Here is a 12,861-nt window from a genome sequence, read left to right as displayed (position 1 = left end):
TACTCATTGCCGCTGTAACTGAGTCCATCCAACTTAGTGTTGAACATCCTCTTCTCTTTCCTTCCACCTTTCCCAGTAATTATAGCCTTCTCCAGAGAGCTAGATACTTATATCTATAAGTATCTTATCTTTATAAGATACTTATAAAAGAGCCGAGGTGGTGCAGCAGTTAGAGTGCAGTACTGCAGGCCACTTTAGCTGACTGTGTTCAGCAGGTCAGCGGTTCAAATCTCACCGGCTCAAGGTTGACTCAGCCTTCCATCCTTCCGAGGTAGGTAAAATGAGGACCCAGATTGTTGGGGGCAATGTAAATATATATATATATATATACATTGCTTACTGGTGTACACCGCTTAGAGAGTGCTTGCACCTAAAGCGGTATATAAGTCTCACAAATAAATAAATAATAAATAAATATAATATGTGAGAAATAGACTAGACTAGACTAGACTAGACTAGACTAGACTAGACTAGACTAGACTAGAATAGAATAGAATAGAATAGAATAGAATAGAATAGAAGCTGGAAGGGTCCTTGGAGGTCTTCTAGTCCAGCCCCTTGCTCGAGCAAGAGAATCTATACCATTTCAGACAAGTGACTGTCTAGTCTCTTCTTAAACATCTCCAGTGATGGAGCACCCATGATTTCTGGAGGCAAGCTGTTCCACTGGTTAATTGTCCTCACTGTTAGGAAGTTTCTCCTTAATTCCAGGTTGCTTCTCTCTTTGATCAGTTTCCAACCATTGTGTCTTGTCCTGCCCTCTCGTGCTTTGGAGAATACTTTGACCCCCTCTTCTTTGTGGCAGCCCCTCAAATACTGGAATACTGCTATCATGTCACCCCTGTTTCTTCTTTTCTTTAAACTAGCCAAACCCAAGTCCTGCAGCCATTCTTCATATATTTTAGTCTGCAGGCCTTGGATCATCTTAGTTGCTCTTCTCTGAACTTTTTCCAAGGTCTCAACATCTTTTTTGTAGGATGGTGACCAAAATTGGCTTCAGTATTCCAGGTGTGGTCTTACTAGGGTTTTATAAAGCGGTACTAATACTTCGCGTGATTTTGATTCTATGCTTCTGTTTATACAACCCAGGATTGTGTTAGTTTTTTTGGCTGTTGTTGCACAATGCTGGCTCATTGCCAAGTGATCATCCACTTGAGCCTCAAATGAGAATCCTAGATTGATTGGTGCCCTAAGTATATATTTATCATTGTGAGGAAAACCCTAACTAAAAGCAAAACCAAGGTATTTGAGAAATAGAAACAATGAAGTATACTTATAAATACTTACTGGCAGACTGCAAAAGAGAGCCCTGAGCAAGCCCAATCCTCAGACAGTGCCATTTCCTCTGGAGTGCTTTGATTGACTGTACTGCTAACTTTTCACACCTTTCTGATGGTATCAACACATACCATAATCATTGGTGTCTATTTGCTTTCTGCTGACCATTTCCACCCCAGAGTCACAGCACTGGGTGTTAGGTTATGCGTTTACTTCTACCAAAAGCCATGATACGTTTTTATACATTTACTATAATGTGGAATGCTCCATACTGTTGTGTTATTTGTCCTTGGCCTCTCCGGTTGGAGGAAGATATTTAGTAAGCATAAGAGGCAAACATTTAGGTACAGATACAATCCAAGTGCCTCCTGGTAGCTGGAGAAAGGCACCGTTTATCTTCCAAAAATGACTATAGCAAGGACAATATATCAAGCACTGGGTAGAGCACAGTTGAAAATTAAAAAACTAAGTCTCAAATATGCAAGTCTGGGCTGTCCTGGAATGTTGGAAGCTGTGTTGGGTGTGTTCATGTAAGTGTTACTGAAAGTGGGAATCCCGTCTGATAAAAAGTGATGAAGCAAGTTTTATTCCTGCTGTCAACAATAAGGAGAAATATTCAGGGGAATATCTGATAGTGTCAGGGAAAACCTGGTCTAGCTAACTACATTTTTGGAAATTCAAATCCACTGACGTTCTCTCTTATTAATACCTTATGACATACTTACTCCAAGAAGATGATAGATTTATTTATTTGTTATATTTTTATCCTGCCTTTATTTCTTTGGAAATCAAGAATTAATATTATATTCCATACTCCATATATACCATTCTGCCTGCTCTTTGTCTGAGACAGTGCTAATCTGAGTTCACTTGTATCTGCCTTTTGTCCTAGCTGCACATGCACAGAGGACAGTCAACAGCATGGACTCTGTGTTTGTGCAGCTAGGACAAAAGGCAGAGGACAGTCAACAGCATGGGCTCGGTGCATGTGCAGCTAGGACAAAAGGCAGATACAAGTGAACTCAGATTAGCACAGTCTCAGACAAAGAGCAGGCAGAATGGTATATATGGAGTATGGAGTATAATATTAAATCTTGATTTCCAAAGTAATAAAGGCAGGATAAAAATATAACAAACAAATAAATCTATCATCTCCCTGGAGTCAGTATGTCATAAGGTATTAATAAGACAGAACATTGGTGGATTTGAATTTTCAAAACTTTTAATATTAGTTTGCTCTTGGCAGAGACCTTAAATTCTGGAAACTCTGAGCATAGCTGACACGATCATTTCTGATTTCAGTATCAGGCTGATATGAATTATCCTGGCTATGCCCAATTTTTGTCTATACAACTGAGCACTTTTCTATGTCTCCACATGGATTAGGAAGGCAAGACTCTAATTCAAGGTGTGAGTCACAAGGGCCAAGAATATTGAGGACCTATATCAACTCATAACATGGTTGTTAGTGTTGAGAGTGCTTGACTGATTTACCCTGGTCTTCATTGAAGGCTCACTCTTCCTTGCATTGAAATGCAGAAGATCTTGATATGTAGGTTATTTATCAAAATGTGTTTACAAAAAAAAGTGATTATATGTTGGTATAATGTTGCATAGTATAAAAATGCACTGATATATTTTTTAAATGACACTTTTGCAGAGAAACTCAAGAAAATTTAAGCTAGTTTCTGAATATGTAAGAAAAAAGAATTAAAAAGTAACTTGTTATTTTCTCATAAAGTTTCATATCCTAACTGTGAAAATTCTCAATTTATAGAATCGTAAAAGAGCATCGGAATACCCCAATTATTCCTGATATGCACAAATGTCTACTTATATAGTTTAAAGGATTGTGCATAATTAACCAGACAGAATATTCATCAAAATCCTTAATGAACTAGTTTTGTCATAGTTAGGTTGCTCCAACAGAAATTACATTAAGGGGCATACCTGCTTGATTTCCCAAGGAATAAGTCTGAAATTTAGCTGTATTAAGTTATTCTCTCTATTGCTAATGAGATCTCTTGAGCATTCTCGTGAAACAAAATTGTGACCATTTAAGTATAAATGAATTGGAACTAGTAGATGCATTTGAAAGCATACTATATTTTACATAGAAATACCAAACAAGTTGGTAGGCACTCTGACACCAGATCATCTATATGTCTGTTTAGTCTAATTTTTTTGGAGGCTGACTGTTGAGGGACTGCTTCAATGTCCTCGGTTTCCTTTTTTAAAATAGTTCTTTATTTGTAAATCAGAACTGAATGGAGTAGTCCTTGAAACTGATAATAGGTCCACATAAAGTCAAATGTAACATTTAATAAGTTCAAGTGCACAGCAATAGCAATAGCACTTAGACTTATATATCCATTCATTGTGCTTTACAGCCCTCTCTAAACAGTTTACAGAGTCAGCAGATTGCCCCCCCCCTCCAAAAATCTGGGCCCTCATTTTACCAATCTCAGAAGGATGGAAGGTTGAATTGACCTTGAGGTGGTCAGGACTGAACTGCTGGCAGTTGGCAGAATTAGCCTGCAATACTGCATTCTAACCAGTGGTGGGATTCAGCCAGTTCGCACCACTTTGGCAGAACCAGTAGCTAATTTTTTGTTGCCCAGACCCAGAATGGACTTCCGGAAGAGGCATCCGCACAGAGAACCGGTTGTTCCATATTTGAATCCCACACTGATTCTAACCACTGTGCCACCATGGCTCAGTAGGGCATGTTTTTCTTAGAGGGTGGTCTTAGGACCCCTTCCAGGCCCTCTGAGGGGTCCACAAATCAATATTATTTACCAGGCTAAGCTAAATAATAGTTTAATATTAAAATCCCAATAAACAACTGAGAGAAATGGTAATGGCAGCGAATGCATCAATTTAAATTTTTACTATGGTAAATATTGAAAGATATAATTATATGAACAAAGCCTCCTTGGGGATTCTCCATAATTTTGAAAAGTGGGGGAAAGCCCTGAGAGAAAAATGTTTTAAGAAATGTCTTTAGTACTTAGACTTATATACCGCTTCACAGTTCTTTTCAGCCTTCTCTAAGCAGTTTATAGAGTCAGCATATAGCCCCCTACAATCTAGGTTCTCATTTTACCCACCTCAGAAGGACGGAAGGTGGAGTCGACCTGCTTCAAGCATAGAATTTTATAAGACTTCCAGACTTATAACCATTTTCTGCATGTAATCCTCCATGATCTCTCATGACTTCTTCCACTTTGTCATTTTCCACAAATTATTGCAACACTGGTATCATAAAAGCCTACCAATTGAGAGGGTCTCTTGTGTTCGTCTGTACATATTCATAATAGATTTCTGATCTATAAATACAAAAAAATAAACGTTTTTTTATAACTACTCCTTAATGTCCTAATTCCTTTTCTTTAGATGGCAGCCAACTGGGCCATTTTTTAATAGTAATTTTATTAAGCCTTACAATTAAAAAGATAAAAATGAATATGCTAGAATAACAAAAATAAATAAATAAATAAATAATAAAGTTGGAAGGGACCTTGGAGGTCATCTAGTCCAACCCCCTGCTTAGGCAAGAAACCCTATACCATTTTAAACAAATGGCTTTCTAGTCTCTTCTTAAAAACTTCCAGTATTGGAGAATTCGCAACTTCTGGAGGCAGGTTGTTCCACTGGAGGCAGGTTGTTCCAATTGTTCTAACTGTCAGGAAATTTCCCCTTAGTTCTAGGTTGCTTCTTTCCTTGATTAGTTTCCTTCCATTGCTTCTTGTCCTGCCTTCAGGTGCTTTGGAGAATAGCTTGATTCCCTCTTCTTTGTGGCAACTCCCGAGATATTGGAACACTGCTATCAAGTCACCCCTAGTTTTTCTCTTCATTAAACTAGACATACCCAATTCCAGAAATCGTTCTTTATGTTTTAGCCTCCAGCCCCCTAATCATCTTTGTTGCCCTTCTCTGCACTCTTTCTAGAGTCTCAACATCTTTTTTACATCGTGGTGACCAAAACTGGATGCAGTATTCCGAGTGTGGCCTTACCAAAGTGTTGTAAAGTGGTATTAACACCTCATGTGATCTTGATTCTACCTCTCTGTTAATGCAGCTTAGAACTTTGTTGGCTTTTTTGGCAGCTGCAGCACACTGCTGGCTCATTTAAAGTGATTGTCCACTATGTCTCCAAGATTCCTTTCACAGTTACTACTACTGAGCGAGGTATCACCTATACTGTACCTGTGCATTTGCTTTTTCTTACACAAATGTAGAACCTTATTTTTTTCACCATTGAATTTCATTTTGTTAGATAGCGCCCAATGTTCAAGTCTGTCAAGATCCTTCTGTATCTTGAGCCTCTGGAGTGTTGGCTATTCCTGCCTGCTTGGTATCATCTGCAAATTTAATGACTTCCCCATCTATCCATTATCCAAATCATTGATGAAGATGTTGAAGAGTACTGGGCCTAAAACAGAGCCTTAGGGTGCCCCACTGCATCCTTCCCTCCTTGTAGATACAGTTCCATTGACGACTACATGTTGAATGTGATTGGTCAGTCAACTTCCCATATGTCATCTCTTATCTACATACATATTTTTAAAATCTCATTCAGTCCCAGTCAGCAAAAGTACATTAAAGGTTACTAGAGAACAACATATTTATTTTCACATTGATCAAATAAAACAACTTTATATTCCTTCCTTTTACTTTTAACCATCTTAATCTTTAATCCTTTCTAATAATGTTCTAAAACTTTATTTCTTTTAATTTATTCTGTGTTTCTTCTCAGAAAATTCTTTAGGATTTTTAGGATCAAGCCACTCTTGATATTTGTTGTTTATATATCCCTTTAATTAAGACAAAAGCTGGTTTCATTTTTTTTTTATTAAAAGTTTTACAAATTTAATATAATATAACCCAAACCCCTCCCACCCCTTCCCCCCTCCCCCACTTCCCAGAGCTGGGTAACAAATAAGCAATCATAATCTAACAAACATTACCTGACTATACTATCAATCAATCAATCTATAACATACTTTAACTCCTTTTCAAAACAAATGTTAACTAATTAAAAACAAAAATAATAATATAATTAAACCATAACACTAAAAATAATATAAATTTGACCATATTAAACTATTAATAATAATCTAAAATCTATTCATAAGCAAGATAATACTTTTCAGTCTCATATTTCTTTTGAATATAATCAATCCATCTTCTCCAGACCGAAATATATTTTTCTTGTGAATGGTCCTTCAAATAGGCGGAGATTTTCGCCATTTCTGCTAAATTAGACACCTTAAGTATCCATTCTTCCATAGAAGGCAAAGAATTTTTCTTCTAATATTGCCCCACCAATAATCTTGCAGCTGTTATAAGATTCAGCATCAAATTAATTTCTTTAACATCAAAATCAACCATAATACCCAACAAAAATAATTGCGGACTAAACTTTAGCTTTCTCTTTAAAATCTTTTGAATATTCCACCAAATCTTAATCCAAAAAGCTTTTATATCTCTATAAGTCCACCAAATATGAAAATAGGTTGCATCTAAACTTCCACATCTCCAACATTTGGGCTGTAAATTAGGATACACGCGGGACAACTTTTGGGGATCCAAATGCCATCTATAAAACATTTTATAAAAATTTTCTCTTAAATTTTGCGCTTGGGTAAATTTTACATTTCTAACCCAAATTGTCTCCTATGTATCCAATAAAATCGGCTCTTGAATATTTTGAGCCCATTTAACCATACAATCTTTAACTAACTCTGTTTCAGAATCCAATTCTATTAAAACATTATAAATTCTCTTTATATGGGCTCAAGTTTGATTTTTAATCTGTTTTACCAAATTCACATCCTCTAAAGCAGTGATTCTCAACCTTTCTAATGCCGTGACCCCATAATACAGTTCCCCATGTTGTGGTGACCCCCAAGTGGGTGTGGCCACCAATAAGAGGGAGTAGGACAGCTAGGGAAAAGGGGAAAAATGGTGGACAGCATGGTTTGGCGACCCCCGTGAAATGGTCATTTGACCCCAAATGGGGTCCCGACCCACAGGTTGAGAACCACTGCTCTAAAGTAATACCAACCTTTTGATCTAAACTCCACGTAACTAACAATTGATTATACTGAAACCAAGAGTGTACAATATTTTCTTGCTTCAGCTCAGTTAAAGACTTTAGTTGCCAATCCTTCCCTACAAAACTAAGTAATTCCTTATAAGAAATCCTATCCAAATTCACTCCCCTAGATATTCCCTCTATCACGTGTCCAGGAATCCCCCAAATTGGAATCTTATAATTTAACCTATAATAATACTTCTTCCAGACACACAACAAAGCACTTCTCAAAATATGGGATTTAAAAACCTGATCTACTTTTTTGTCATAAATTAAATATGCATGCCATCCATATAATAAATCCCATCCCTCAAGAAAAAGGATATTTTTATTTGTTAAATTGAGCCAATCACAAATCAGCGTTAACGCCACCGCTTCATAATACAATTTTAAATTAGGCGCCTTAAGTCCTCCTCTTTCCCGTGCATCTTGTATAATCTTAAACTTAACTCTTGGTTTTTTCCCTGCCCAAATAAACTTATTAATCCCCTTCTGCCATTCCTCCAAATTAACATCTTTTTTCAAAATAGGTATCATTTGAAACAAGAAAAGAAACTGGTTTCATTTGTATAACTAGTATAGCTTCTTTTGCCATATAATTTTTGTTGCTTATAATTTTTAAATCCATTTTTAGATCAGTCTCAATCTTATTCAGTAAAACTTCCATATCATGTTTCTCTTCCATGTCATCATTTAAACACTGTCTATTTTAACTCTTCATTTTACCACAGTCATCAGTTCCATTAAAAATAGAGCCATCTTCATTTTACCATTTCTTCCCCAGAAGTCTGTGCCAATTGGGTCCTTCTGTCAGAGAAAAGTCATCAAAGGTGCCAGGAAATGTTTTTAGTGCAAAGTAATTTTTTTCTCCTTTTGTTACTGTTCTAAGGAGCATTTGCTAATTTATCCTGCTTAAAGGTATTTTAAAGCTTTCCAATAAAATCAATAGGGCTTAATTTTGCTTACCCTCAGTGGGATTGAACTCATTTGCTCCTTCAAAACCTAACACTCCTTAGCACTTCAGTGATGCCTGCTTGTGAGGAATTACTTTAATTCTCATTTGTTCATTTTGTTCTCTTTTGGCTAAGCATCTTCTGCCCTAAAGACATTTAAATATCTAAACTCAAAAACATATTTTCCTCGGAAATTTGCATTTCCAGATATTTCACTAAGTAGAAATCGAAAGCTTTGGGGTTTGCCTTAAGGCTGATCTGTCTTGGGAATGTGGCAGTAGCACCAGGATGATGCAGAGAGGAACAACAACAAATGAGTGTCAAAAGTATTCCAGTTTAATGATCAGTTATTTCCAATCTTTCAGTGAGCAAGCAAGGTAACTGAGGTGAACATAACTGCTGTAGCTAGGACCAGAAGGCATAGCCACAGCCTAAATCTGGTTAACAGCATGGGAGAGTCTTTTTGTGTATCTCAGTAGCTCCGCTTTGGTTTCCAACAACCAGCAGTGCTAATACAAGTAACAGTCACCCTCCCCCCTATAGATGAGATCAGAATCTTGTCAACAGTTATGCTGCACATTTATAGGCAGTTTTACCTACAGGTAAATTGCAAAACAGCTGTGTGTCTTCAGACAATCAATTGTTCTCTAATTAGCTTTGATTCTGCAGTTCCTTTTTTGTGGGGGTCAAATGAAATTAATTGCCTGAGGGGATCCAGCTCAAAATGATCTCCACAGGTATTTGTTCCAGGTGGCAAAATGGATTTTTGCACCCACTTCAAGAGAGCAAAGATGTTGACTGAAACTTGATTTTCACTGCATGGTAATGGCAAAAGAAATTGTTTATTGAGCAAAGAGGGGAAAGTATTGATTAAAACTGCTGTAAGAGAGTTTCTTCAGTTCTAAGCATATAGCACTCAGTGGTCAGAAATATGATAGTAAGAATGTAGTGGGCACCAGGTGATATTGTAAATAAAAAGCAACAGCTTTACTCCTTGTTTTCCCCATAGGAATGCCCTAGTGGAGCTGTTAATGAAGAAACATTCAAACAGATCTATGCACAGTTTTTCCCTCATGGTGGTGAGTGACAACATTTCTTTTTTTGAGAATAGCTAGCTTAAAATATAGAACTCATGAGTTAGACATAGCATTGTGCATAGCATAGGTAATTTATTTGTGGTTTCCTTTTTTCTCCATCTATAGTTTTTGTGAACTGAGAAAGAAGGAAACCACAAATAAATTACCTATGCTATGCACAATGGAAAATGAGAATCTCTCATCTATACTCTTTATATCCTGGCTTTCAGAATCAAAAATGAACCCAGACAATATTCAGTCCAGCTCTGCCTATGTTTATTTTCATTATTTGAATAATATAATCTTCAATTGATTTGTATTTTTCAGATGCTAGTATGTATGCCCATTATCTTTTTAATGCATTTGATACAGCGCAAAATGGATCTGTGAAGTTTGAGGTAAAGAAATCATAAGTGTTTTAATAATCTTCACGTGATTGTACCGAATACCACATTTTTAATTGCTGATAGAATGCCCATTTGTCCTTAGTATGAGCAATAAGCATTACTTTGTGTGTTTATGTGCAAATCTGAGCAAATCTCTGTGTGCATAGACCTACATGAGGTCATTATGATCTCTTTAATAAGTTATTTCCTATACAAAATGAATGGAAGTCATGCAAATGCATGGGCTTTGGGGTTTTTACCCTATTGTATCAATATTTTACAATGCAAATGTTTGGGATAGTTGATTCAATCAGTAAAGCTATGAATTCTAAAATGGATAACTCATATCTAAATATTTATTCATACCTGATTCAATGCCTATAATAGGCTTCTTAAGCATGCCTAAAATATGGCACATTTTCTTCCACTTTCTACCATTTAATAGATTTAATAATATAAAAAAAAATAATATAGTCATCTGACTTCCCATTCTTTCAACTGTTTTAGAAAAGTTGCCATCTAGGTAGAGCCTGAATCTTACTGTCCTGACCTTTGAATTGACAAAGGCATTAAGTATAACTGAACATTTTTATATGAGATCTTGGTTCTAATAAAGCATCATTTGCAAACGTTACTCAATCGAAAGCTCAGAGAAAGCATTTTCATTTGAGTAAAGCAAATTAGTATTCGGTTAAATCAGATTTTAATTTGTATTCCTGGATTCACAGGATTTTGTGATGGCGCTCTCCATTCTTTTGAGAGGAACAGTTCATGAAAAACTACGATGGACATTTAATCTCTATGACATAAATAAAGATGGCTATATAAACAAGGAGGTAAGGTGATTTATAGTATTCTCCAGGGTTTGGGTGGCTGATTAAACCTGCAAAATGCAATTCAGGATTGGCATCAACCTACCCACTATAAAGTTTTCTATTACTAGCTCTGGATTAAATCTTTCTAAAAAAAAAAAAATGAATAATGAATGAGCTTTTAGTATATATAAATTATCAGTATCTATGCATTTCTAACCATCTTGTCAAACATCTGCTGTACAAAATATAGAATAACTGTTAGATCCATATAGACAAAGGGCATTAAGCTTTTTTCCCACACCCTGTTGGAGCTAAATCTGTCTTGCTATAAGGAGGAATTCTGTTTTTATCCTGAGACTGATTTTGCTTTCCATGTTGCTTTAGTTCAGGGCTAGCTGAGAAAACCACTTAATGCTTAAAACAAGCAGGGAAGGGAATATTACAAGCAAGTATCTATTTTTTCTGGAATTCATTAATAAAACAACAAAGATACAGGATTTATAACAGGGAGATATATGAAACATAATGTTAGACAAATTATTAACTTAATTGAGTACTTGGATAAGAATAATCAGATTCCTGTGGCTTTTATTTTTTGGGACGCTGAAAAAGCTTTTGATCAATTGGACTGGCAATTTTTATTTTCTTTGGTAGAGAAAATGAATTTTGGGGATAATTTTTTACATGCACTTAAAGCTATATATCAGCAGCAATCTGCACAAATTGTTGTAAATGGGGGATTGACTAAGAATTTTAATATTCAAAAAGGGACAAGACAAGGATGTCCATTATCCCCATTGTTATTTTTTTTTTTTATTAAAGAGTTTTATAAATTTTACAAAAAATAAAAAACAATACAAAAACAAAAAACAACATATACAAATAAAAAACAAACATTACCCAACAAAACCCCCCTTCCCCCACCCCTACCCAAACCCCCCCTTCCCCCCCCCCAGGACCTCCCAGAGCAGAATATAGGCTTAATTAAAGAAAAAGTTAAAAAAAATTATAAAAAAAGAATATAAAATAGAAATATATATATATATATAAAGTTAAAAATTATGAAAAAACTATATAATATTTTTATATCAAATTTAAATTGTATGAATTTTATCCATTTATCCCAAACAGCAAGAAATTTCTCTTGCGTTTGTCCCTTTAAGAAAGCCGAAATCTTTGCCATTTCCGCCAAATGAGACACTTTAAGAAACCATTCCTGCAATGTAGGCAAAGATTCCTTCTTCCAATATTGTCCTACTAACAGCCTCGCAGCTGTTATCAAGTTTAACATCAATATAACCTCCTTTGTGTCACAATCAGTAACTATACCTAACAAAAATAATTGTGGAGTAAATTTTACCCTCCTTTTAAAAATTCTCTGGATATTCCACCATATCTTAATCCAGAATGCTTTTATCTCTCTGCACGACCACCAAATATGATAATAAGTAGCATCCATACAACCACATCTCCAACATTTAGGTTGTAAGTCAGGGTACATAAAAGACATTTTTTGTGGATCAAGGTGCCATCTATAAAACATTTTATAAAAATTCTCCCTTAAGTTCTGTGCTTGTGTAAATTTGACATTTCTCACCCAAATAATTTCCCAGGTGTCCAATGGAACTGGCTCACCAAAATTCTGCGCCCATCTAATCATACAATCTTTAATTAGTTCCGTTTCTGAATCCAATTCAACTAAAATCCCATAGATCCTCTTAATGTGGGTTTGTCTTTGATCCTTCACTTGCTTAATAAGATTTTCATCTTCTCTGTAAAAACCCACCTTACAGTCCATCTTCCATCTATCTAATAATTGCCTATATTGGAACCAAGAATAAATAATATTTTCTTGTGCTAACTCTTCCCGTAATTTTAACTGCCAGTTTTGTCCATCCCATTTAAGTAACTGTCTATAGGACACCATATCCATTTTAACCCCTCTTTTTATTCCTTCTATTGCATGCCAAGGTACGGCCCATAATGGTACTTTAAAATCACTTTTGTAATATTTTCTCCAAACCCTAAGTAAAGAAATTCTTAAGATATGAGATTTAAAAGCCCAATCCATTTTTTTATTAAATATTAAATAGGCATGCCAGCCAAAAAGTAAATTCCATCCCTCTAAGTGAAGTATATCAGAATTTGTCAAATTTACCCAGTCACTAACTAATGTTAAAACCACCGCATCATAATATAATTTCAAATTCGGCACCTTGAGTCCTCCCCTCTCACGGAAATCTTGCATAATTT

General features: G+C 35.7%; 1 protein-coding gene across 10 annotated transcripts in view; it reads left to right on the top strand.

Moving 5' to 3' along the window:
* The window catches only part of KCNIP1 (potassium voltage-gated channel interacting protein 1), a 604,539-nt gene that overhangs the window by 580,053 nt on the left and 11,625 nt on the right, over positions 1–12,861 (top strand). For all 10 annotated transcript variants that reach the window (XM_039353099.1, XM_039353117.1, XM_039353091.1 and 7 more), the window contains 3 exons: positions 9,341–9,410; positions 9,735–9,805; positions 10,522–10,629. In XM_039353099.1, the coding sequence (XP_039209033.1) occupies positions 9,341–9,410; positions 9,735–9,805; positions 10,522–10,629 (249 nt within the window). The remainder of the gene's footprint in view (positions 1–9,340; positions 9,411–9,734; positions 9,806–10,521; positions 10,630–12,861) is intronic.

The sequence above is a fragment of the Crotalus tigris genome, unplaced genomic scaffold (genome assembly GCF_016545835.1).
Source record: "Crotalus tigris isolate CLP2741 ecotype Arizona unplaced genomic scaffold, ASM1654583v1 scf7180000017568.12009008, whole genome shotgun sequence".
Lineage (NCBI taxonomy): Eukaryota > Metazoa > Chordata > Lepidosauria > Squamata > Viperidae > Crotalus > Crotalus tigris.
Note: the sequence above shows the minus strand (reverse complement) of the source record. Positions and strands in the feature narration are given on the sequence as shown.